At 50.2% G+C, this 26,215-nt stretch overlaps 2 protein-coding genes and 1 long non-coding RNA gene across 3 annotated transcripts; all 3 read left to right on the top strand.

Moving 5' to 3' along the window:
* The first annotated feature begins 296 nt into the window (after window positions 1-296).
* On the top strand, window positions 297-5,721 carry LOC119091162 (mitochondrial inner membrane protease ATP23 homolog). The gene is made up of 7 exons (XM_037213823.1): window positions 297-380; window positions 1,068-1,350; window positions 2,255-2,300; window positions 2,759-2,840; window positions 3,466-3,561; window positions 5,006-5,134; window positions 5,377-5,721. The coding sequence occupies exons 2-7, from the start codon at window positions 1,086-1,088 to the stop codon at window positions 5,569-5,571; spliced, it is 813 nt and encodes a 270-aa protein (XP_037069718.1). The 5' UTR covers window positions 297-380; window positions 1,068-1,085; the 3' UTR covers window positions 5,572-5,721.
* Window positions 5,722-11,556: 5,835 nt separating this feature from the next.
* On the top strand, window positions 11,557-23,847 carry LOC119091155 (endoplasmic reticulum junction formation protein lunapark-B). The gene is made up of 9 exons (XM_037213817.1): window positions 11,557-11,648; window positions 14,651-14,746; window positions 15,166-15,395; window positions 15,722-15,908; window positions 18,455-18,500; window positions 18,847-18,945; window positions 19,547-19,624; window positions 21,943-22,116; window positions 23,684-23,847. The coding sequence occupies exons 2-9, from the start codon at window positions 14,720-14,722 to the stop codon at window positions 23,845-23,847; spliced, it is 1,005 nt and encodes a 334-aa protein (XP_037069712.1). The 5' UTR covers window positions 11,557-11,648; window positions 14,651-14,719.
* Window positions 23,848-24,437: 590 nt separating this feature from the next.
* LOC119091165 (uncharacterized) lies at window positions 24,438-25,684 on the top strand. The gene is made up of 2 exons (XR_005093363.1): window positions 24,438-24,618; window positions 24,880-25,684. It is a non-coding gene; the product is annotated as an uncharacterized LOC119091165 (long non-coding RNA).
* The last annotated feature ends 531 nt before the right edge of the window (window positions 25,685-26,215 follow it).

Genomic DNA, 26,215 nt, shown 5'->3' with positions numbered 1-26,215 from the left:
GACTGCTTAGTTATCGGTAAATACCAAACAAATATGTAGCGACCCTACAAATACAATGTAGTTATTTATCTTGTATTTCGCTATTTTGGGTCAATATGACATATTGGTAAACAATTTAGTTTTACATTAACATTAAATTGAATTATGTGATTTTATGCTGCTTAAAAAGTGCTGAAAAACATTTGTTTTAAAATAGACTGAATTTTATTTCATGAGCTCTTGATGAGAGATTCACGGGAGTTATGGTAAACGGTGAACCTTCATTCAGATTCACCACTGTCTGCCGGCCTCGGTGCGCCGGGCAGGCGCCTTGGGGCAGGCGTGTTAGGAGCGAGTTACAGTGCAGGGTTGTGGTACAATTTTTTATAGCATTAGTGAACGTAAGTGCATGTTTTGAGTAGTATGTAGCATGCAGTAGCATGTCATGCCCAACAAGTTGTGATAGCAGGCAGGATAACGGACAGTGAACGTCTTCTTTCTGTAATAATAAAATAAGTGTCATTTGCATGAAGCGTGGTTGAAGGAGCATTTGACAGAGTCCACTGCTCAGAGACATACACCCTACCCCCCTATCCCAGATGCTGCAGAAGTCTATGCGGTATTTGTGGTCATCACCTTCCAAGGCTCCTCATTTGTGGAGAAACTGGATTGTGACGACTTGCAGGATGTGACTGCTAGCTGGTTGCCTGCCTGTACAGAAGTCCCTCTAGCCAGGGTCAAATTACAGATGAGCATGGGTCATTGCTGGCATTTTATTTGCTAAGAATCTTGAAATAAGTGGTAACCATATCAAAAACTGCAGACTAACTTGTTTTATGGAACACATTAGTGTGTTCTAAATTGTGTGTTGTGTCCATTATATCCCAAATATGTTACAAATGTTGTGATTATAATACTCAGCTAATATACTAGCTTCACATTGACAGCCTTGCTTGAGCTGTTATGTGCAAGATTCATCAAAGTAGCAACTGATGATAATACTCATTCATTTGTCACTAGATGTAGCTGGTAATGGCTTGCAGTTAGCATTTCTGTGCGTGACATTAATAGCAGTCTTTTTGTTTCAGCATTGATATTTGCAAGTCATGTCCTCTGAAGCTGTAAAAGAAACTGGGAATAAAAATGCTGACCAACCTTGCCAGGACAGTGCGTCGCATGGTGACGGCATAGATGGTGACAAGCAGAGTTCAGTAGGCACAGACAAAGAAGATTTTGGTTATGATTTGTATCCTGAAAGACATGGTGGAAAGTATAAGCCAGGTTTTTGGGAGCATATGTTGCTTCATGAGGGTGAAAACCTAAGTGATCAGATTACTTGTGAGAAAAATGTCTTCAACTGCTTCAAGAAAAGTAAGTCTCTGCATCATTTGTGGGGAATCAACCAGTGATCTGCTGTGTAACGTTTCTGAAAATGGCATGCAACAACTGGGATATTTTGCTCGCTGGGATTGTTTTTCTGTGTGGACAGCTCAGGCATTGGTTCAGTGAGGACAAGCTTCTGGCTGCTGCAAGGAACGATTGGTAATTGCGGATGGCTGTTGACACACTGGACTAGGTTGGGATTTGGCAGGTATTTGGGATAATGATCAATGACCATCATTGGCCATCACTGATCAGTGATCATCATTGGTGCCATGAGGATAAGCATCGTGCCTGCTGCATGGGATGTTTGGCAAGCGCGAGTGACAGTGGACACACTATGAGTGAGGCTGGGACTTTACGGGCATTCAGGATAATGAGTGGTGATTTCATTCAAGATGACAGCTGAGGCAAAGAGGAATGGCATGGATAAGTCATAGTAATCATAAGGCACAGGAGTACTGTTTGCTTCCCAGCTGGCCGGAAAGATCGACCTGGGTCTCCATCGTAGATGTGATCTCTAGCCATTATTCTAGACGCATGTCTGAGGACATGTGATGTGCCATGCTTTGGACCCCATGCTTTCAATCATGGAGTATTTAATGATGCTGGTCAGCAAAAATCACTGGCCGGGTGAAGCCAATCATTGCGAGGCCAGTTGGACGGTTTGCGTGGGGCTTCCGTTGCTATTGACATGTCGTTTGCTGGGATTCATAAGTTGAAACAGTCACACCACCCTGCTACTTTTAGGGTTGCCTGTGTTTCAGGTTGAGTGTATACAACATGATTTATGAGGAAAAAATGATGCACTGGTGTTTTTAGCACGGCCATACTGGCGTGTGGGTAGACATGATTGTGATATTTGTGTGATTGTTTATTGATTGCTGTGTTTCAGGTTATGGAGTAAGACTAATGCTAGATGCCTTGAAATCGGCAGGGTGGTAAGTGTTTTCACTTTTTACAATTCTAACTTTAAATTTTATTTCCTCATGTACATCTTGATAATGTTGTATTTGGTGTTCAGGGACAACATGATTTGACATGATGCATGAGAGGTTGCCCAAGTCAAAATGCTATTTGTTTTGCCTCACAGCACTATCTGCAATGCTAACTAGCCATGTTTCAGGGCAGATTAATTCTACTTTGTTTGGTATCTGACTCTGGGAGTCTGTTTGGCAATGACAACACAAACACAACAACCAGTAAGCGACCAGTAGTCATAAGGCACAGGAATGCTGTTTATTTCCCTTCGGGCCGAAAGGATCGACATAGTTCTCCACGTACATGTGATCTCCTACCATGATTTCAGACACATGTCTGAGGGCCCGTGGCCTGTCATGCTTTGGATCCCATGACCTCCAACATTCAGTACATGGTACCGGTGACTTTTTCTTCACAGTCCAGTGGATATGAGCAGGAATGTGTCCTGTGAGACATGTGAACACATCGTCACTGGTGGCTATGACCCTTCCACAAATCAGGTACGTGCGGCAAACCTTGCCTAACGGATTTTGCGCACATATTCATTCAACCGCACTTGCAAAGGTTGTTGATATATTACAATATACAAATAGTTAAATGCTAGTATCCTCGCTTATCAGCGTTGCCTCCATTTTTCGTCCCCCCACTGTGGCTAAGGTGATATGGCGGGCATCCTTATGCCACCAGAGCTCCTTACGTCCCCGAGCCCAGCTGGTCCGTCACGTGGTGCATAGTTTATAGGGCGTGCGATCTCGTTGAGTATCAGACTGTGTGGTTGGGCTTGTGCGATATGTGGGGTTTTGGAACGGATAACGACATGTTGGTTTTGACTCGGCTTTGTCTTCAGGTTAATGCCTTCCACTCGATGGTCGCAATAAACGGAGCTTATGCATGTATATATATATATATATATATATATATATATATATATATATATATATATATATACATATGTGCATATGTAATGAATATGTATTGTGAATATATGTATATATTATGAATATATATATATATATATATATATATATATATATATATATATATATATAGCTTCATAGATAGTATGAAGCTTATGAACGGGCTGTTTGCGGCATCTAATGCTGTTTTGTGTTGTTTTTTTTACAGATTGTCGTCTGTCAAAACGTTGCCCGGAAAGAAAGCGTGGTGCAGGGAATCCTGGTGCATGAACTTATACACATGTTCGACTTTTGCACCAAAAAGGTATGAGGCTTCAAGTGAAATTGTTCGTTATGTTCTATTTCCGCGCAACGTTAACCACACTGGAAACGGCGGGAGTACTGGAGTCCGTTAAAGAAAAGGGGTAAGTACTGCTCTCCCCCCCTCCCCCCCCCTGCGATCAAATGTTGAATGCTCTGAGAAGCTTATGAATAGATTCGGACAGCAGGGGTATCACTTCGTACACTTTCGGGAGGCTGAGCCCTCGCCCCCCCCCCCCCTCCCCCTCCCCCAATCCTGACTCGAGCCTGCTCGATGCTCCTCTGAGTCTCTCCCCCTCCCCCTGCATCAATTTATATGAGGAAAAATGGGATGTCGAGCCAATGAAATGCAGCAAGTGTCCGAACTGCTGGTACACCAGGTCCTAAACGCATCGCTATCGTTATCGTCATCATATATCATCACAACCACATCACAATCACATCATCACATCGCATCAAATTTTAAGTCGTTCCCCAACAGCAAGCAATTTTGGAACTGGCTAAATATTTGTTTTCTTTTTTAATTTTGACGGCAGGGACGCAAAAAAAGTGACCGAAATCTGGGGAGAAATCAGGATTTCAGGGAAGATTAGGTCAGTTTATTGGCGTGGCCCCTTCCCCCTCCCACCGATTTTAGAAAGTGACAACCCTGGCTGACAATATTAAATCAAGTTAAACTCGTAAGAATAGGTTAAAAGCAGGCGATGCTGGTAGACGCCATGCAAGCATAAAGATATTTCGCACGTCTGGTGCGCGAAAAGCTTTTCGTAGTCGATCTGTGCATTTGTGCTCCCTCCCTCCTCATCTCCGTGGCGAAATTCTGTATACGCCGCTACTGGGAAATATTTAATGTATTTTCTGTTGCCCCCCTCCCCTCCCTCCCTCCCTCCCCCTTCCCCCATGGACGTTATATGACCTCGCCGTCGAAGCGCCCATGAGCTCCATTTGCTACTTCTCTGCCCCTCCCCTCCCCGACAAACACTGCCCCCAACGACGTCTGTGACGGTGCCCACGTCTATGTCTCCTGCCTCTGTTGCAGTTTTCCTTTTTGTTTGCTGATCTGCAGTGTTGCCTTTGAATGGAAGTATCGAATATGTTGTCGTGAGACCGAAGTCACTTCCAATTTGGGACATATTTTAGTTTTCTCCGTAGCGGATGCTTGCGCAACGTGGCCACCATATTTCCCCTTTTGACTTGCTCGGTGCTTCGATCATGTACCAATAAGGTGCCCTTTTACACGTCTTCGGGTTATTATATCACCTGCGAATTTCTAGGAAGAGAATTGGTGTTAAACCTTGTCACTTCGATAGTCGCTATACGTTCGTTTGAGCTAAAGCAGGTCCCTGATTTGTGGTTCCAGTCATTGCGAGAGATATCTGGAGCGCCTTAGGCTACGTGGCAAACTACGCTTCATGGACACAATCTCAGATATGCGTGTGTTGCTGCAGGTAAACTTCGAGAACCTTGAGCATTTGGCGTGCACTGAGATTCGGGCTGCCAATTTGACCCACTGCAGTTACGTCAGCTCCATCTTACAAGGAGATTCCAGCCCCATCAACATCAAACAGACGCACCAGGTAAGATATGGGCTCCAAGTGAGCTACATTTTTACTGTGCACTAGAACACTAGGAGCGCTAGGGCACGGCGGCGGAGCGTATGTGTTCGTGCTCTGCAATGTGACCTTAGCCGAACAGTGGCAACGCTGGCTGAAAACGGCTACAGTTGCGAAAGTGGTTGGTGTAGTTGTACTGTATCATGTTCATGTGATTTTTTATCTTCGTAGCGCGTACTGTTACTGATGAACATGAATGTCAACAGGACTGCGTCAAGAACAAAGCGGCCTGCTCCCTGGTGGCGGCGCGCGGAATCACAAAACGCGAGGCCGTCCGCATAGTGGACCTGGTGTTTCCTAAGTGTTACGCTGACCTGGAGCCCATCGGCCGACGGGTGCGGCGTAACAGTGAGGATATCCGCAGAGCTTACTTGGAGCGGCACAAGTACGGATACGTGTGACCAACCAATCGGACTAGTCATTTATGAGGAGGTAGCCATTTTTGCATTGTTACGTGACCAAGATGCGCCGGAACCGCAGTGGACTTGTGATTGTCAATTCTCGTTGATTGCTCATTTATCGTGAGAGACAATACAAGGTTGTGCAAATTATCATGATCGTTATGTGTTGCGAAGTGAGCTTGGAAAGTTCCCATAACGAGTTTCCTTGGGCGACAAAATGCCACAATTATGCTGCATGCAATTTTAATGTAATTTTAGGTAATTGTTGGTGTGTCCGACGCCTTCCATTTTAGACTGACCACCCTAGCATAAATTGGTCTAATCTAGCTATATGGCGCATGTTCTACATTGCCCATGCGAGCGAATGTAGCACGTGATCAGCAGGCCGTGAAAATATGAGCAATGCACGGATGGATTGCAGCTGAGTGGTTAAGCCCCAATAACAACGGTGGCAACGGTGGTTAACACGCTCTGTTTTAAGCTCAAGTTAGGGTGATGGATAGGTTGGCTGAATCTCCCAGTCTGCCGGTTTTTCTTTTATGAGTTACGGCTGGGAAGGGAAATATTGTTTCTGTGAGCATTTAATCTATAAGTTGATTTTCAGTGACCCGTCTTTGGAAGAGACCCAGGGATGTACGGTGGACGTGCCTTAAACGCATTGTCACGTGATCAAGTGTCTTGTTTATATTCCCCTTTCACCATTTTAGTCGCATTCAAAATCTGCGTAGATATACTGGACATTTGTATCATTAAATTCGTAGTCGAAGCATGCAAAAGAACGATCTGGAGGTGATAAAATTTGTTGTGTCATGTGTATTTGTACTGGCGGTGGAAGATACTACTACAGCAACATATCAAGTGCCTCCTATAGCTGCGCTGTCCACGCTTTCGTCTATCTCCTGATCCTCATCTACACCCTCAACTGGTTCATGAAGCCCAAATACTGCGGAGTCTGTCGGAGACGTGGCGGCAAGTTTTGCCCCCCTTCGGGCATGGCGCTCAGTCCCAACTGTCGGACCTCGCGCCGGTGCGACTGCTGCAGCCGGCCGCCCTCCCGCAGCGTGTCGCCCTGCCGCCGGCCGTGCCCCGAGCCGTTCCGCTCCAGGTCCCGCGGCTCGCTGAACTGCGGCCGCCGGTCTGGCAGGCGCGTCTCGGTCTGCAGCGTCAGGCGCTGTAAGCGGCTGGCGCGCACCACCTTCTACCCGTGACGACAAATGGGTGGGCCACGTGCCAGGGAGGCGTGGAGGAAGTCACATCGGAGGTCGATTGCGCGTATAAAATGAGCGTCTTCAAGGTTGCGTGGACCTCGTAACATTGCCGTATCGCCATGTTATTGTATGCTAGACAGCTGTGTGGCAGAGCGTATCGTGACAGCTCGTGGACTTATGGGCAGGTAATTTTTTGAGCATGCAGATATACCTAGTACACGCTTTTTAGCATCAACAGATCAGTTGATCCCTTTTCTATATAATGGTACGTAGGCAGACATGTCCCTCGGGGGCATTCGTTTGCTGATGTTAATTTATCGGCGGCGAGCGACTTAGCAAGGCTTATTGCGTCGGGATATTTACAATGTCTGTAAAGGTTCGTACGCACGGGTGTGTGAGGACTTATGCCGGCTGGGATTTAAAAAAGTGACGTCCATTTTCACGTACAATAGCATATTCGAATACAGTCTGTTGGCATTTTGTGCTGCAGTCTGCACTGTCTTGGCCGCTTCCGGAAAATCAAATGTGGTGCTTTATTCCAGTGTAATAACGGTACAGCCTCCTGGCCATCGGGGAGGGGCTCCAACCCACGGAACTTTGGAGAGGAATTGGGTCGGCAAGAATCCGCTTGGCTATATTTGGGTGCATGTTGAGCCATATTTCCCCGCGCAGGCCCGGTCCTAACTTGCTTTGCGCCACACACCCTCCCCCCCCCCCCCTCCCCTCCCCTCCTGTGTCGGCTGATGTAATGTGCGAGCTATAAAGGAATTTTTGCAGCTCGTACAAGACAGCGCAACACCCAGACCTCCAGCCACGGAAACTCTTCCCTCCGCGCCCACTCCCTACACTCTGCTGCGTGGCACGTTTTCCATGACACTGTTTATGTCAGATTTTCTTCATACCTAGCCATCATTGTATGATGTCATAGACGACATACGACTCATCATTCCACGCGCCGTTTTGGAATGTCGCTTACACTTACTTGCATAATTTCATGGTGTGACCTGGCACGGCCAATGGTGGTCACACAGAACCATCCCCTCAATTTGTGATGCAATTTGTACCTGAGTTCGCCATGATGTTTTATAATTGGCAAAGTCGGGCATTGATATGGTATATGGTGACCTCCAGGGGTCAGAACTGGGCGCCCGCGAAAATCCGAGACCCGTGCTTGTAATCTCGGATGTTCTCAAATTACAACGATTGTAAAAGAAATAGAAGAGGCTAGGATTTTCTAGGCTGTGTCTTTTTCTGATCAAGTCAATGAGAAATCATGCTTTCGGCGAACAGTTGATCATTTAAGACAAAAATTTATCTCCAGGGCTATGCGCCAATGAAAAATACTATCGATACGACTCGACTTACCATTCCATGAACTGTTTGGTAATGAGTCACATATCCTGCTCACTACAAATTTCGAAGGGTTCGTCGTTTTCTGCTGAATATGATCCAAATTGAAAACGACTGATACGGAACATACTTCACCAAACGACATCTCCAACGCCCACAGCGGGGGGGGGGGGGCAAATCACGCTAGCGGTAGACTCGGACTCCGCTTCTACCTGCAGCAGGGGCAGAACTTCACTATTGTCCCGGTTTTTGGTTGTACGATCCCCGAAGCTGGACTCTCGGGGCAAAAGAATTGTCCTGCGTCTGAGTGCATTCCAATGTTGACAAGCATTCTCGAAGAAAGGAAAGCGAAAGGACTTGCGTACGCTGATGAAGGCAAGGGTGGATCCGGGAGATGGGGGCCGACTCCCCCCCCCCGCCCCTCAAAGGTCGTGAGACCATGGTTCCCCTCTCCAACGGTCCGACGTATGCTGTTATGTGCGTGCACCGGCATGTTTCCAACAGTTAATGGCATAGCTGGTTTCTCGTTCTGCCGCTGCTGGGACAGTAAAATGTGTCAACAGTCGACACACCCGCAGCCTACGGCGGTTGCGGATCTAAAATGACTTGTTCATTGCTGGCGGATGGTTAATCCGTTATGACATTGACATTTAGAGATGGGACTTAACCCGCTATTCTTTTGCCGGAATACCCCAGTGATCAGAACGCTGATGACCATGGTGCATCATTACACTCAGCCTGCCGGTCACAGATTGTTCTATTCACTGCACACAGCCGTTCCACGCACGACACAGTGACGTGAACCCACGCCACGACGCCGGGGTCATATCATGCATACACACACGCGCACACACACACATGCACGCACGCACGCACGCACGCACCCACGCACACACACACACACACGCGCGCACACACACACGCGCACACACACACTTCAATAACGGTCTGTCTCTCTCGTAAAAAAAAATAGTGCAGATCCGCCGCTGGATGGGGGTATTGGGGTGAGGTTTACGAAGGACGGGGACATTAAATGAATGCCGGGGACCAATGAGCTTTCCTTCAAGGCACGTTTATATGGAGGGATCAAAAGTGCCTTCTGCTGTGCGTTCCTCTCCACGCAATAGCTTCGTCAAGAGTGTGGTAACGTGTCGCGATCGCAGTATGTGTGCAGGTGTGAGGTATGTGTGAGGAGTACGTGGTTGATGGCATGTCTGGTGATGGCGTGATGACGGCGAAGCGCATCAGAGTGGGGAGAGAGGGAATGCGTCGGCATCGGCACTTTCGTCTTGACGTTTCGGTCAGTGGCAGTGCCAGTTAGGCTATACGTGGCTACTTTTCCATCCCTGTTAGGATGTATGTACCGAACCCATTAGACATTTGGACACGTTACTGATGAGGGGTGGAAGAATATGCGGTGTGGAAGGTGCGCGAAGCAGGACATCAGTGCTCAGACTGTAAAGCCGAAGCAGTTGATTGTGTCAACTGTGGTCAAGGCGTGTTTTGTCGTTCTGAGGCTACTCAGTGCTTCCGACGCAGAAAGCCATCATGGGCATCAAGACGAAGGGGAAGTTTTTTTTAGATAGGCCCAGCGTTGAGACGTTCACATGAATGTGTTACGGACAAGTCCCGCCCGCAGATAGGCATGCAAGCACCGCAGCCAACCCGATTTTACTAAGAGGATCACATGCTAACGCGCGGTGTGTGATCCGTGGGGCCAAAAATGCATCGTATTATACTGCATTACTTCGATAAAACCACCCTCAGTGGGCCGTGGCTATTATAGTCCCGTATCTAAAGTACAGGAGGTAAGCTGGACATGCAGGTAAAAAAACAAAACATGAACACACAAACACCCGTTCACCGGCTACCAATAGCATAAGCGCTCAAGCAGGTGCTCTCTCACTTCGCGTGTGAAACGCTGCTGTGGCAGTTGTGTGATGCCGGCTGGCAGTGCAGCGTGCAATGCTGGCGCATGGTACCCAAGACGTCTCCTTCCGGGCCTCGGTTCTCGACCAAGGGAGGCGTACGAGTCTGTCCTGCCGAGCGGGTCGCGTACGTGTGTCGTGGTTTAACACACCCTTGGCCCTCAGAATAACAGGCCCACCGTGCAGCATCACCTTATGAGCCAGGGTGCCACCTGAAGCTCTTCCATGTTCTGAAGCGACATCTATCGAAGTGTTCCACGCAGGTCAAAGACATGGTGAAGTCTACTCGGCCAAACATCACCGGGGCAGCAAAGCTTAAGATCTTTTGTATTCTATCAAAGTCCGCTTGTGTGTCATTGCCGTAAACTGTGAGGCAGTATCTGGCCTTCGTAAGCACCATCGCCGTCACTTGAATTTTGATGACTCGACCTAGGGAGCTGCATCATAGTACACTGAAAGTAGATTTATCCCTACGTCCGCAAATTAACTCATCGCCGATGGGTAATGCATTATTTACTTGCCTGCGAAGGATTTTCATCATAGTTTGCTACTCAGTCACGATTATTCCGTGATGACAATGAATCTTTTCGGGCGTAAAATCTGTTCACTCTTCCTGCTTAGATGGTGTTTACTGGTAACCTGTTAAATGCCTGAAATAATGGACTAATTGCCCGGATAATGAATTAGTGAATAGTTCGGCATGCATAATGCTTACATGTAATGCCTGATACGCTTGACTATAGTCAAGCGTATCAAGCATTAATCAGTTTACTCCCCTCGCAAAAATACGTAACTGAATGTACCGGATAGCAAAAAAGGCTTGTGCCACCATCTGTTAACGCCTTGTCAATGGCTCATAATGATCGAGCTCAGTCATGGGCACATGACAACAGCAGTCGGCGCGAACTAAAACCCCGATCCTCATCGAACTTGCAGCTGACTTCTCACAGGTGCAATTGAGATGCCTCGCGATATCAAACCTGCACTGTCACAGGTCGCGTAATTCAGAAGCTACGAGAAATCATTCGCTGAAACCTATGGTTTTTGAAATCAGCGTTTCAAGAATGCCTTCCACACACAATTTAGACGGTATCGAGACGCCCGAACATGGCAGTACGATATTAATCTGCTGCTAGGTGGACGGACGTCCGCAGCTGGGTGTTGGGTGACCAGATATGAAATGCGCGTGCATCCTACGTCATGTAATCCAAAGGAAACCTAGCTGTGATGGACATATGCAAGCGTTCGAATGTCTGGCGTCGGCAACAAGCTTCGTTCTTGAAAGGGTGTGCTGGACGACCATTCATCACCTGTCACCTGTCACCTGTCACTTGTCAGCAGGGCAGCCTTCTCCATTTAAGGCAGGTGTCACCATACCATTCATCCAAAAATTAAATATTTGGTAGCCGTAACTGCTACCATATTACGACATATCTGGAGCGTCATCGACGTTCTCGCGTGAATTTGTAAGGAAAAAATGAGTGCGTGGGAAGTGTGAAAACTGGGTTTGGCTTGTTTTTGTCGTTCGTCTTGTTTTCAGTGCTGGAGCTGTTAACGAGTAATCTGCGCTGCGGCACTGTTGGAATAAAATGTGGGTAACTTCTGGTGATCTTGTGGTTTATTATGCCGCTGACTTTCGCGTGCTGTCAGCTGTTCGCGCCAGCTCCGTGTGCGTTGCTGGATGCAACATTTGAATGTTTGCGTACCATTACCAACACTTTCATGTTGCATCATGTTCATTATCATTTGAAAGTAATTGGGTTCTTTAAGTCAATATACTTTCTGGGAATACTGTATTGCAGTGTAACAGGACTTACTATTATTTGTGAGTTTGTGAAAGGTAGCAGAGTTGCTGAATATATGGGACAGGTCCAATTCTTCCCCAAGCAGGGCAGCCTTCTCCATTTAAGGCAGGTGCTAATGATTTGATAACCAGAGAGGAGAGCAGGTCTCAAGATTTTCCTAATAATTTACACCTGCTGACCATTAATTACCAACACCACTATGGTCAAAGTGGGTCAAAGACACTGGCTTTGCCATCCAATGTTTTGGATGTCACCTTGAAAATGCTAAATTTATATTATAAAAATATGTGCTTAACATCTTGCAATGTGAAGGACACAACCCATCAATGTAGAGCAGCAACTCTAATTGTTGACCCATCTGGTGTGGGTCTGTTTGCAGCTGTTGTATCTGCTCAGCACAAGTAGCAGAGGCTCGAGTGTGTTCTTCTTCACACTCGAGCAGGATTTGTTGTCAAGCTCATCATTTAATATGTGGATCTTTGGGTATAGGGGATGTGTGAGTAGCAGCATGCTGACAGACAGGCAGCATACTACTGACAGACAGGGTAATATGACAGTGATTAAGACAACTATGATAAAGTTGAGACAAATTAGGCATACTCAGCCTTCAGGTTGTGTTTGCCTGTATGAATTCTCACTCCTTTGTTTTACACATTCAAATTTTTCAATTCCAGCCTGATCTCCACCCAAGAATTTCCTGAACTTGCTCCAGATATCAATTTTGCCTCAACTCTGCTCCAATGACTTGTCATCATAATATGCCACATTTTGCAGACCAGTATGTGTTACCATAGAAATCCATGTGTACATGTATTTCCAGCTTTGGTGTGTGTATGTGTGTATTTGTGTGTGGTGGGAGGGAATGAGTGTCAAAAAGCATATGGAGTTGGGACAAAGAGAAAGATCAGGTAAGTACTTGTCATGTGAGAGCACATCTTAGTCTTAATGTTCACTTTTACCATATCATAATAGCCATTATCATCAGCATGAATCAGCATTTCTCCTCAACCATGGCCAGTCTTGACAGTTCAACTCTCTTTGTTGTAATTCATGAAATCTTTGTTTCTAAACTCCTGTGGTGTAGTCAGGCACAGGTAGTGATAGTGTATAAATATACTTTGAAATGACAATTGGCAGCATTGTCTTTACAAATGCCACACTTGGGTATCACAAGATTCATTGTACATATATGAGGAATAACAGTGCATTGGTAAGTATTCTATAGTACTGTATGGAGGTGTGTAATACTCAAAAAATGTTCCCCAGTGGTATCTTCCATAACTAAACATTGGTACCAAGTCAGTTGTGGATAGCCTAAGTAATTTCGATCTGTATCTGCACCTGTGTCTGGTGTGTGTGTCGCTCAGTCTGCAAAAAATCAATTGACTGGGTGGGATGGGGGTGCCGGTTGTGAAGTGGTTCACCGGTCTGAGTTAACCACCGCGGTGACGCCATATGGCCTCAGCAGCTGAGTGCGTCATATACCCCCAAAGACACGCAGACTGGATGGTACGCCTACTCAAAATCGACTGCACTGAACCTCACTGTCATGTGTGCTGAACTCAGGCTTGCCAAATTTGTCCTGCCATTTCAAGTTGCCTTTTGTGTGCACATGTTTTTGGATCATTTTTGCCAGAAACTGCCTGTGCAACATCATATTTCTCTGAGACACTGGCTCTCTGTGTGCTCATGTTGGTAATTGGTGTCTCACTGACTGCCACGGCCATTTCGAGACTGGGATTACCCTGCCAACCACCTTTGTGCTGTGTAAATGTGAACTATGCACCTGTTTATGTTTGCATAATAACAACATTGATATTCCTCTGAAACTATTGTTGTTTATTACCTTTCCAGCTTATCATGTTGTCCATAATTTTGCAGATCATTTGACACCTTTAACCTCCCTCCTATGACACTATATCAGGGCTATTTCATATATATTCATATATTAGGATCACAGGCATGGGGACGAAGCCAGACTCCTGGCTTTCAACCGAATCCGACGCCAAGACAATGAAATGAGGCTGAAGTCAGTGGTAAAGCCAGTGGCTGTAAAGTTTGGGACTGCGAGTCCTTACAAACTGATCAGTGTAAAATCACGAGATCGACGCGGAAGCCCCGCCCAGTGCACGACGTTTTGCGAAACCAAATGATTTTCACGTCCGCTAGAACTGCATGAGATAAAACTATATAATCAGGGTGTTTTGCAATGATTGAGACAAGTTGCTAGCATTACAGACAAAACAAAGCATTACATGGCAAAAGGCTTAACCTGACAGCAACTCTTTGAAATACCACTAAGCCAAAGAAGGAGACAGGAATAGAAAGCCTGTTCGAAGGCTTCAAGGGAGGGTCGAGCTCAAAGCCGTTTGCGAAAAAGCTGCAGCTTCGTGAATCCGAAGTCAGCTGTGTTCCCATGCCTGATAAATATGCAGCCAGTTAATACCTTTCCCCGTCCACCGGTTTGCAGTTATGGATGGTACCGTAGTTTGTTCCGTGATTGCCTAGAGCTTTGCCATTATCTGATTTGTTATGCGTTCATCTTCAAATCGCATGTCTCTCATTTACTGGGCAAGTTACATAGATGGAATGTATCGTTCAAAATTATCAATTAAGATGGCAAAACTGCAGTTGGAGACGTAGGAATGTTAATGCAGAATTGAATGCCTTGGAACTTAAGTGTGACATTACTAAGACTCATTGGCTTATCACATGGTGTATCATTTCAGAAGTAATTGAAACAAGTCACACCATTTTGCGTGCTGATGCGTCTCACTTTCCCACGCAGGTGACCAGGACATGATTGAAGTGGACCACCAAGACTGACACTGCCTGTTCATCAATACATATTCCCATAATGGGCTTGATACTATCGCGCTTTCGGGTAAGCCGCATTGAAACTGTGGTCAGTACATCACCTTTTCTCATGGCACTGCATGTGCTTGAAGTAGCGTGAGAAAGCATGAGCCAGCTAGTCAAATGAGGGATTTTGTTTTTTTCAAATTGAATGACAGTGTTTGATGCATGCATATGAGTTAGTGCAATGAACTGAGACAGAAGTAGATGTGTGGGTCATTTGACACACGCGAGAAGACACCCTATGTGAAGTGACCCAAACGCATCGTGGAATGAGAGCGATGCATGACTTTATCCATTTCCGCTGCCGTCCACCATTAAGGTTAAATGTCTGTATTGTAGGATTGGTAATATGATGTGTGGCTCTTGTCTGGAGGAGAACCAGGCCTGTCCGATCAAAGCCGCGCCCGTGCCCCGTGTGACGCCGTTCTTCCCCGGCTGGCGCAGCGCAAGGCGTCGACCATCGAGGTCCTTCAGAAGATCGAGGACGACATGGGCTCCATCGCCGAGAACGAGGCGGCCGTGCGGCGCCGGCAACGCCGCCTGGCGGCCGTGGTCGTAGCCTACTCGGCCCTGCTGTACGTGCTGGCCGGGCTGCTGTTCTACTACCGCTACTTCCCCGACGACGTGCTGACGCGCCTACTGTGCGCCGGCGCGCTGCTGCTCTTCCCGGCCCTGTGAGTCTCGTGTACGGAGCGCCGCCCTCGTCCGGCTCCGGACGGGGCTGGAATGTGTGGCGCTAGTTGAAGGGATTCTCAGGCTGTAGTGGCTGCGTTGCCTGAATGCGGTCTTAAAGTTGTCTTCGATTGGTTCAGCTGTATTTTTGAGGGGCTGAAGATTTTAGTAAGGAAAGATAAATGGCGCTACCTTCGCGCTTAAATATGGTGAAATGTTCGTATCTAAAAAAGTAATTGTTGCTTTACTCAAGGTGTTACTTGGATTTAGCGATTATTAACAGTTCAGGTCTTTTGGATAATATTCTAATTTCCTATCCTATTTGTAGGGTTTACTCTCTTAAGAGATTGATGACATGGTACTACGAAAGAAAGATACGTCAAAATGAAACCAGATTGGCTGCATTGAAGAAAAAGAAAGAACAGATCTTGGAGGAGGTCCAAGACAAGGAGACGTATAAGGTCGCCAAGGAGATCCTGGAGAAGTTTGCTCCTGAGCAGCTGCGCCGATCACCGGTAAGGTATCATGACCGTAGCCGAGCGGGGGGAAGGCATGTCGTTATTGGGACTACACTTCCGAGCTGCTTGACTCGTTGCCCTTTAGTTGTTACGGCCTCATTTCGAACACATTTTGTAGCTGCCGTGCTCGAACACACAACGCACGCCACCGCTGCTGTGTGACTGCAAGCCGAACCTCACGAAAACGATGCGTCTGGAATATTGTCCATCGCACCAAGGCAACCAAGAGCATCACGTTTAGCCGTCCACGCCGCCGTCACAGGGTCACGCATGCTGTAAGGTCGACCAAATTGAAACCACTTTACCACAATACCAGTGGCTCGTGAACAACGGTCTTACCACGACAGCCTTCTGCACTGGGCAGCCAAGTGGTGGCCTGCTGCGCCTATCACATCCCTTTCCTGGCAGTATGCTGCAAAACAAACAGGTCACTGTGTTTCTCACAAAATGCGAGGCGACCAAATGCTTTGTGGAACCGAACTGACAGACGCACCACCACCACGACCGGCGCTACCATCGCCACCACCACCGGCGCAGTCACCGATGCGGCCACCGACGCTGCCACCGACATTGACACTGACGCAGTCACCGACGCCGCGACCGACGCCGGCACCGACGCTGCCACTGACGCAGTCACCGACGCAGCGACCGACCCTGGCACCGATGCTGCCAACGACGCTGCCACCGACGCAGCGACCGGCCTCGGCACCGGCGCTGCCACCGACCCTGGCACCGACGCTGCCATCGCCGCTGCCACCGACGCTGTCATCGACGCTGTCACCGACGCCGCTACCGACGCTGCCACGGACGCTGCCATCGACGCTGCCATCGACGCTTGCACTGACGCTGCCACCGACGCTGCCACGGACGCTGCCACGGACGCTGCCATCGACGCTGGCACTGACGCAGCCATCGACGCAGTCACCGACGCTGCCACCGACGCTGGCACTGACGCTGGCGTCACCGACGCAGCGGTCGACCTTGGCACGGACGCTACCACCGACGCTGCCATCGACGCTACCACCGATGCTGCCACCGGCGCTGGCGCTGACGCCGCGACCGACGCAGCGACCGACCTTGGCACTGACGCTGCCATCGACGCTGCCACCGATGCTGCCATCGACGCAGCCACCGACGCCACCGTTATCGAGGCCGCCACCGGTGCCACGGCCGTCGAGACCACCGACGACGTCGTCGCATCGACGCCTTCCTCACGGGACGCCCCAGGCTGCTGTTCCGCCACCGCTTCTTCAGCCATATCAGTCAGAGCTGACCTGACGATCGCGGGCCCCCGGTGCGCCGGCTCCTCTTCCACGTTCATGCCTTCAGGTAGCTCAGCCGCAGCTGACTCTTCCAGTGCCGTACTCTCAGCTGCTGTCTTGGTAGGTTTGTCCGCGATTGCCTCCTGTGTCCGATCACCGGCAGACACGGCGTGATTGGGCGATGATAGTTAGCCCCGGCTCACGCCTGCTCGCCGCAGTCGAGCTCTTGCCCCCGCCCCCCCCCCCCCCCCCTCATCCGTCCTCATTTCGGTATTTGCATTGACAGAAGGAGGATATGCTAGCAAGGGGCACGTTCTTTAGACAAGTACCATGCGCTGCTGCCCCCTTCCTTTTCGGACCCTTTAGTCGAGGGGGCGTGACTTGACCACTTAAAGAAGACCCTCAAACTTGGACCTCAGTACACCGTTTACGTCTTTTCGTCATGTGAAGTTTTGCACCAGACCACGTCTCCTTTCCTGGAGGTGCCCTGATTGTGGTCCGTCCGGATCGCTTGCTAACAGCGCTGGTATGATTCCACGACACATCGCTTGCGGCAGGCATGTTGCCATCTGCCCTGGCGTCTGGCACCTCGGCAGGAAGACTCCTATTAGCTTGGTGAAGATGCCGGTGATGACCAGGATACGTTGGTATCCATCTTCTGTTCAGGGAGCTCAGTCACATCAGCAGCTCACTGTCGTCAGTGGGGCCTTACGCCGCGCTCAGCTGCTGGAGCTGTATTGTGCTGCCTGTCTCCCACCTCGGCAGGAAGGGCGGGCACCGAACTCTACCTACGTACCTCTGGTTTCTCATTTGTGCAGTTTAATCACTGCACGATCGGTACCCCAAGCGAGTCATGGCCGCGCCCGTGGCCTTGAACACAACATGAAATGTCGGGTTTGAACAATATGACCACTGCTTGTTTAATCAAACGTTTAACCAGCACCTCCCGTATTTTAAGCGGGTTTTAGAGGGGTTTTGTGGTATTATTGGACCTTTGTTATCCAAACATGTCTGGTGTCAGGTCTCTGTTCTTTTTCAACATCTGTTTGCAAACAGTCCCAGAATATTCTCTGTGGAACCAGAAGTATCGCATTTACTTTGCAGCGGGCGCCGTTTCAGTGCGTGTTTTGGGTTGCCGCCATGCTATGTACATAAGCCCGGTCGCGATCGGTCGGCCGCCGTACAGCCCCTGACTGGTACTGTGCGTCTGCCCTCCCCCCCCCCCCCCCCCCCCCCTCCGCCCAGCACAGCCCCTGACTGGTGCGCTGCGTGTGCCCGCAGCTGCGCCCGGCCAGCACGCCTCTTGTGCCGCGGGGCGGTGACGCAGGTGAGAGGCGCCAATACCGCCGCCACGCCCACCCCTCCTAGCTGACTGCCCGGTCACCGGGGCCGCGGTCAGTGAGTGACGTGACAGACGTGTCACCGAGTGTCGCGCAAAATTGTGCCTCTGTCGAAGCTTGATGTTACAGCGTATCACCTCTCTGACGTCCAAGTGCGTGCGTGCGTGCGTACGTGCATGTGGGTGTGGGTGTGGGTGTGGGTGTGAGTGTGGGTGGGTGTTTTTTTATGTATATACATGATGTATGTGTAATATGCATACATACATACATAAAACATGCATGTATACATACATTAATATCACATCTGATTCGGGGTGGGGCGTGTTCCGGCAGGAGGCGCCCGGCAGCGGCAGCTGGCTACATTGACGGCCCCCCGGGGCCCGCTCACCTCAACCCCGTTGGGCGCGGCCGGCCGCGGTGCGCCCCAACCCGGTCAGTGTCGCTGGCCTCGGTGGCGGCTGTGGGGCGTCGAGGAGGAGTGGTCGGCGGCGGCCCGGTCCTTGCTGTGTGACTGGGGGCTGGGTTCCCGGCGCGCCATCACTGGACACGTGACGTTGCGAGGGTCGCGCGCTTGTCACATTCGCTCACAGTCGTGCACAGGCACATCTGCTTGCAGCTGTACATAAGACTCGTAGTTCGCACCTCCGGACGTTGACAGCTGAGCAAATGTCGCCTGCCATTGATCGCGTGACAAACCTGAACGCGTGCTGTGGGAGCATCTCTTTCGAGATATTACGGTTACGGGTGTCAGCACTGGAGCTGCCACAGCTTTACCACTGGCGACCTTGACCTCATGGATCTGAAGATCGCGGACAGATTTGCACGCACACCAGTTATCACCAGATGTTGGAAAGATTGTTTCGTATATTCATATGAACTAGCAATCACCAGGGGTCGTGACTGCTGATGATGCTCGGGGCCCTGGCGGCACGACCTCTCTCATGGGCCCTTCTCGGCGCTCCCTGCGGTGTTCGGGGCGGCGTGAGCGCGCGGTGCTGTCGCTCTGTGTGACGGTGACCCTGTGCCGCGTCAGGCATCGGCGCCGGCCGGTACTCGGGCCCGATGGCGCCGTCTCCGCTCGTGCCGGCCGGCCGCGGTCTGCCGCCCGTCGGTGAGTACTCATCCTGCGTCTGCTGCCCAGCCGTCGCCGGCAATGGTCCACAGCTGTCGCGGGCCGGCTCTTGTGCAGGGGTGACTGCCGAATTTCACATGGGTTTCACTTGCTCAACTCGCCAAGGTGGTGACCTCAAAGTTGTGCCTGTTGGTCATCGCCCAGTCATTTTGCAAAGTGTGGTGGATAGGTGCAGGGGCATGAGTGTACCTAACTCAGGTTGGTGGCAAGGGGGAGGGGGTCACTTCCTGAAGTCAGTTGGGGGGGGGGGGCTGAGCCAATTAAGTTGACCTAACCAGTTCCCAAATCCTGACATCTCCCCGGATTTTGGCCACTTGAATTTGTGTCCTGATGCCAAAATGAAATTTAAAGAAACATTTGGATTCAAATGCTGTTTTGATCTTGAAGAATGCCATCCCATTTGAAGCTGACGTGATTATGATGATGTTAATACATGATGATAATAATATAAATTATGGTGTGATGAGATACCGAGTGCAGCAGCAGTCCAGAGCTTACATAGTTGGCCGTCATTAGCATACAAAGTGACCCCCCTGGTTGGTGGTGCCCGGGCCACGAACCCCAGTAACTTTTGGGTTGATAAGTTTTTTTTTGCGTTTAGAGCACATATGAAATGGCACAAAGACAGAAATGAGTCTAGTTACGTCCATGGATATGGCCATGCGTCAAATTGGGTTTGAGTTGTTACTACCGCATTGCAATGAATTTGAATGCAGTGGACGAGAACGTCATGTACTAGTGGCGTTGATACAAGCGGTTGTTTGTTTAAATAGCGTGGTCTTACGTTAGGTTTAGAGATGCTTTGCACGGCTTACCTTCACGATGACAGCTGGAATGCCCTTGGGCGTTTAACGGTGCAGGATGCATGATTAGTACGTATTATACCGCTGCGGAGGTATAATGCCTGCGAGATACCTAGTGTAGCGGTATAGTGCCAATGACCTGCCACCAGCGCGCTGGTGGCAGTCCAGTGCAATGTTTAAGTATACCTGGTGTAAGTTACAAAGGTCTTGTGTTGTTGAGTTTTCGGTGCTATGGGCTGAGAGTTTTAATTACGACAATAATCGACCTTCAATACATCGAAGGAAATACCTACAATTTAAACGTTGTCAAGAAAGTTATGGCAATAGTGACAGGAGGCGACGCTTCCAGCTGTGCTCATGGTCATTAATGACGAGTACTGTGTACATAGGCAATACGCCTTTTAGACAGGTGCAGAGTGTAATGCACATCGATCATGGCCGAAGGCGTTCCTATTCGTAATGTGGTGTAAGTACACGATGTGGCGTGTGTGGGGGCAGTTCCTCTGGTAGCTCAGTTGGTAGAGCGGTGGACTGTAGTGGTTACGGACGGACATCCATAGGTCGCTGGTTCAAATCCGGCCCGGAGGACTTTTTCGGTTTGTGGCGTTTTTCGTCTCCTTTGCGCATTCATGTCGTTGAAATCCGCCCTGTAGAATTTTTGTAATTCGCGACCTTTCGGTGGTTATTTCGTTTCGTAAGTGGAATGGTTTTATTGCATCTGTAAGTGGTAGCAAAATTGGAGAGCCATTTTCGGCAAAATTCGGCGTGGATCTAACTTCTACGAGGCGTTTGCCCAGGCTCTGTCTCATCCAAGGTACATTACCATGACTAGCGGGACCTGCTCATTTTCTGTCAAGTCGAACATGATTTATGAATGGGTTCTAGAATTGTGTTGCAATGCTTGCAAGGATATTATATAAATATTACGATTTAACCCCGTACGTCATTAGAGGAACCACTTCCTTTGTACTGAAAGTTACGGCATCGCGGCCTGTCATCTTGCTTGATAACACCTGAAGGGACGCACCGAAAAAATGTTTCGGTCGCAATAGATAACAAGATGCCACATAATGCGATACCTTTCTTGATGATACGTTTCTTTTCACGCGGTCATAAATCTGTACAGCTTTAACCCTATCATGTGTCTGTGAGAAACGGACAGGGGGAAAAGGAACGGTCGGGTCAGTTCCTTTGTGAGTTTCCTTACAGTGGCGTAGCCAAGAGGAGCTTTTTGGTCAATGCGAGGTAATTTTGTTAAAACCATGCTCAATAAACAAGTAAAACATGATTTTTAAACATTTTTGTGAAAATCAGTGGACCGCAATCCTCATTATCGTCTCCAGCTTACCACGAAGGCTGCCAGATTGGCGGAGTATTCGCGTAAAAAAACAGCATCGTCAGCACTCATGATGAGGTGAGATCAATGAATACAAGAAGCCAGGTCATCAGTGCACGGTGACAGCGTCATTGACCTTCGCCCCGGTTGGCGCGCAGGGCCGCGCGCTGGGCCGCCGCTGCCGCGGCCGGTGTTGCCCCGCGAGCGCGGCTACATGGACCGCATGATCGACTATCTGGTGGGCGACGGCCCGGCCAACCGGTACGCGCTCATCTGCCACCAGTGCCAGAGCCACAACGGCATGGCGCTTAAGGAGGAGTTCGAGTACCTGGGTGAGTGCCGGCCGGGGCGTCCTCCGTGGGCGTCACGCTCGCGCTGCCAGCTGGGGCCGATGTTGCGGCCCGGCCAGCGGCGAAGTTTCGTATGGTGTATTGGGGAGGGGGTCTAAGCCGTGAAATAAGATGAAACGTTCTCCAAAAATTCACTGACCGGATTTCTCCCCGGATTTGACCCACTTTTCTCTCAAAGTTTGGGTGAGGCTGGAGGGCGGGGGGTTTCTTACTTAAATTGTGGTTGAAATGTTCCAGTTCACTTAAATATTTATGAGGATTGGTAACTAATTATTTAAGAAAAATGAGTGGAACCACACCATATTGTCAGCACTAATCTGCTGAAACCTGCCGTGGCGCAAAGTAAGGACATAACAATTGTCCATTTCTAACGTGGGTTTAGGGAAGGGCTCTACAATGCCTTGGGATGAAAAACGTAAAATGGCACCCATGTTTCATACACTGCCGTTACAACGCACTTCGTCATTTTTAACTTTGTCTTGCGTCCCATTCGTCGTTTATTCCGGACGGTGGCGTCGCAGTGCTTCTATCCCTCTGTGGGGCTGCGTTACCAGGGCATCTTTGAGGGGTTGTAGAGGACGAACATGTCCCTTATCAAGTGTATTGCATGCATTCAGTCACGGGCAGATCCAGGGAGGGCCACGGCTCCTGTACTTTTGGACCTGCGTGGATGTCCAAAGGTAGAAGAATGGTGGGGCCGGCAAAATTTGTCAACCCCAGGAACTTTCACGATCACAACGGCTTGAGTGTGGTCCATGCAGGGGAATGACCACTTATGGCGATTCGGCATGCGTAGTGCTTCGACTTATATCCGTGCAGATAGCGAAATTTGGGGAAGGGGCGCCACCGTACCTTTTGGGGTCTCACGTCCCATTGCGAGATCCTGGAAGCGTTAATGCCCCCCCCCCCCCCCCCGTTCCCCCCGTCCCTGGTAACAACAGCCAGGGTCGGACCCTCCATTTAATATACTTTTGAGGAAATTTTTAATTGATATAGCTGGATAGGGGTGGGGCTTTCATACTGAAGTGATGTATCTTACCAGTGGTTGAACGAAGTGAGCTCCTCGAAAAAATATATTGGGTTCAGTTACGTACGTCGAAGATCGCTCCTTCTACTACTAACCCACGTGGTAACTATCGGCAGCCGCTAGCTCCGTACGCTGCATTGTTTCCGTAAAATCCATTCTGGCCTTGACGAGACCCCAGCGGAAGGGGGAGGGGCAATACAACTTACGAAGGAAGCTGGAAGACGACCGCGACTGAAGCCATGACGTTTTAGCACCGTGAGCCTAAGGAACAACGTTGTCGATAGTTTCTTTGTTTCTCATTCAATGACGCTAAAATGCGACCGCTGGCAACTGTAATTTTCATCTTTTTCGAGAGCACAAAACTTATTTTGGAATATTGTTTTTTAGGCTACACTCGTTCAAGGGACCATCATGTACATGGTGTGCCGTTATCATGGGCCGGCAGGTCCGTGGCGGGTGGGATCGCCGGTGGCAGTCGGGCAGAGCCGGCGCTGACCGTGCGCGCCGGGCGCTGTGTTTCAGCGTTCCGTTGCAGCTACTGCTTCGCCTGGAACCCGGCGCGCAAGCAGCGTCCGTCGGCGCCGCGTCTGCCGGCGGCGCCCACCTCCGGCGAAAGCATGGTCGAGTCGGACACCACAGGTGGGCCGACACCGCTCCGGCTGCGCCGTGGCGCTAACGCGGCTTGACCTGGCCGACGCCAGCGCGAGTCAAATACATGCAGTTAATGTTTGTCGACTATTTCCTGTAGAACGTCCACGTGATTATTTCTATACCAACTTCGTAGCTTTCGTACCAAATTCGTTAGTTTTATACCACATTCGTCGCTATGTCAGGATTGCCACATATCAGGATCTCTGTGCCATAATTGGCTATTCTTCTGTCCGAAATGTACTGGCAATAGGCCAGTGTAACCCGCGTGATATGTCGCGCCTGTGTCCTTCGCCGTCATAAAGATTGTGCGGTGTGGCCTTCAGAGACGAGTGAGAGCGAGACAGAGCCGGACGTGCCGAGCCGGCCGCGGTCGGCGTCCGGGCCGGAGCCGGCCGGCCCCGCAGCCGACCCTGCCGCGACCGATGCGGCCCAGCCCAGCGCTGGGGTTTCCGAGCCGACCAGCATCGCTTCAGCCCAGCCTAGCGCTGGACCCACCGAACCGACCAGCACCGCTACAGCCCAGCCCAGCGCCGGCCCCGCCGAGCCGACCAGCACTGCTACAGCCCAGCCCAGCGTCGGGCCCGCCGAGCCGACCAGCACTGCTACAGCCCAACCCAGCGCCGGGCCCGCCGAGCCGGCGAGCGCGGACAGTGACCGGCTGGGGTCGAGTTCGGCGGGGGGCGAGGCTGACCCGAGGCCGCCGTCTGACGAAGAGCCGGCACCAGAGGCGCGGGCAGACCCACCGCCGCCCGGCGAGGAGCAGAGCGGTCTGCCGTCTAGTCCAGCGGCAGACGATCAAACGCAAGGTATGGGGCGTGCAAAGCAACTTGCAATAGGTGTGTGCCGTGTTCGACGCTAAGATTGCCTTAGCTGACACTCCGCTCCTGTGCTTAGACCGTTACCTCCGTGGCCGGAGGCTGACCAGCTCGATTCCGCCTGTTGCGATTTGCTGTGATCAGTGAAGGCGGTCGGTCGCGCGATGCCATCATATGTCGGCTGTTGTGTGCGGCGCCGCTCCGCCACGCCTATCTGACCTGTGACCGCTGACCCGAGCTGACCGCCGGCAGAGCGGCGGACTCCTCCGGCGGCCTCTGTCGACACACCGCCGCTGTCACTGGCGGGCGCCGAGCACGTGCCGTTCGCCGACGATAGCGGCGCCGAGACGTGATGCCGCCGGCCGACCGGGCCGGCCGGCTGCCCACTCAGGCGGGGTCGGGGGCGCGCCGCGGCGCCAGGCCTCAGGTGTAACGTCGGAGCCGTCTTGCCAGCGTGTTGTGCCTTAGTGGCGGCGGAGCGCGGCGCGAGTCCGCACCGTGAGAGCGGCGCTGGACGGCATCGTCGCGTCGCGATGGCTGTGTAGAAGCCATGACGGGTCGGAGAAGCTCCGGTTCGTCCTGTGCGTCGGACGGCTCGCCGCGCCGTAGCTCCCCTTTGATGTGCGAGCCCAGGTCAAGGCGTGTCGTGCCCCGCCCCCTCTGCGATGCGGTCGTGAGAGCTCATTAACAAGCGTCCGCTCGGTGGTTGAAATCTCAGCGGTGCTCATCTTCCTCGAGGCGTCGTGTGAAACGTATGTCGCCTGCTTGTGGCGGACGGGTATGCGGTGTAATAACGGTTTGGAATGGAATAAAAGAGTTGTATTAATATGTATCCCATCGGCTTTCATCCGGTGTCTGCTCTTTGACTTTGCGTACTAGTTATCCAGCGGTGTAATTTTGCAGCAGCCGGTCGAGTGCTGAGCTGAGATCGATTAGCCTGGGGCTTCCTCAAGTGCTAGACTCCTTGAATTGTGCTTTTTGGGAAAATTTATGTGCATGAACATGTTTGTTTTGACATTTCAATTAGAAAATAAACAGCTTCATGTTTTTTTGGTTATATTGATAGCTCCCTGTGGTTTTTGCTGCTGTCAGTTTTATTTCGTATACTTTTGGGCCCTGTGTCGCCAATTTTTTGTAAACTCATGGAGATGCGTGAAAAATTGAAACAAAAAGCCCAAAGTCAATGTTTGCGGAGCCCGCGATTGTTGGTGAGTTTCGCCACTGGTTGCATGGGCTTCATTAAATTTCTATCACCGTTATGTTTTGGTTGGAAACACCGCTGCCGAGGCTCGGGAGCTCGAATACCACTAGCTGCGGATTGAGGGATCGGGTCACCTCAATTCGTTGCGAGTCCACGCCCCTCGCCCCGTGCGGATGAACGGACTGCAGAACAGCTATGCATGTCGTAGCGAATGCTCTCGGTGTAAATAGAACCCAATTAAAATTGTCCACCTGTTCTAGAAACAGATTATAAGCGTACTCCACATTCAGGATTCTCGGGCATGTAACTCCATAGTATCAAAGCCGCCGAATGGTATCTGCCAAGCCATAGGCCCGCAAATCAGGCGCACGAATTTTAGCCATTGTT

This window comes from Pollicipes pollicipes, unplaced genomic scaffold, assembly GCF_011947565.3.
Source record: "Pollicipes pollicipes isolate AB1234 unplaced genomic scaffold, Ppol_2.1 Scaffold_3321;HRSCAF=3900_pilon_pilon_pilon, whole genome shotgun sequence".
Classification (NCBI taxonomy): Eukaryota; Metazoa; Arthropoda; class Thecostraca; order Pollicipedomorpha; family Pollicipedidae; genus Pollicipes; species Pollicipes pollicipes.
Note: the sequence above shows the minus strand (reverse complement) of the source record. Positions and strands in the feature narration are given on the sequence as shown.

Excerpts from the sequence above, each read along its gene's own strand:
- LOC119091162 (XM_037213823.1), top strand. The coding sequence starts at position 1,086 with ATGTCCTCTGAAGCTGTAAAAGAAACTGGGAATAAAAATGCTGACCAA. Across the intron at positions 2,301-2,758 it reads GCCTTGAAATCGGCAGGGTG|TCCAGTGGATATGAGCAGGA; the intron begins GTAAGTGTTTTC and ends TTTTCTTCACAG. Across the intron at positions 5,135-5,376 it reads ACATCAAACAGACGCACCAG|GACTGCGTCAAGAACAAAGC; the intron begins GTAAGATATGGG and ends GAATGTCAACAG.
- LOC119091155 (XM_037213817.1), top strand. The coding sequence starts at position 14,720 with ATGGGCTTGATACTATCGCGCTTTCGG. Across the intron at positions 14,747-15,165 it reads TGATACTATCGCGCTTTCGG|CGCAAGGCGTCGACCATCGA; the intron begins GTAAGCCGCATT and ends CGGCTGGCGCAG. Across the intron at positions 18,946-19,546 it reads CCGCGGTGCGCCCCAACCCG|GCATCGGCGCCGGCCGGTAC; the intron begins GTCAGTGTCGCT and ends GTGCCGCGTCAG.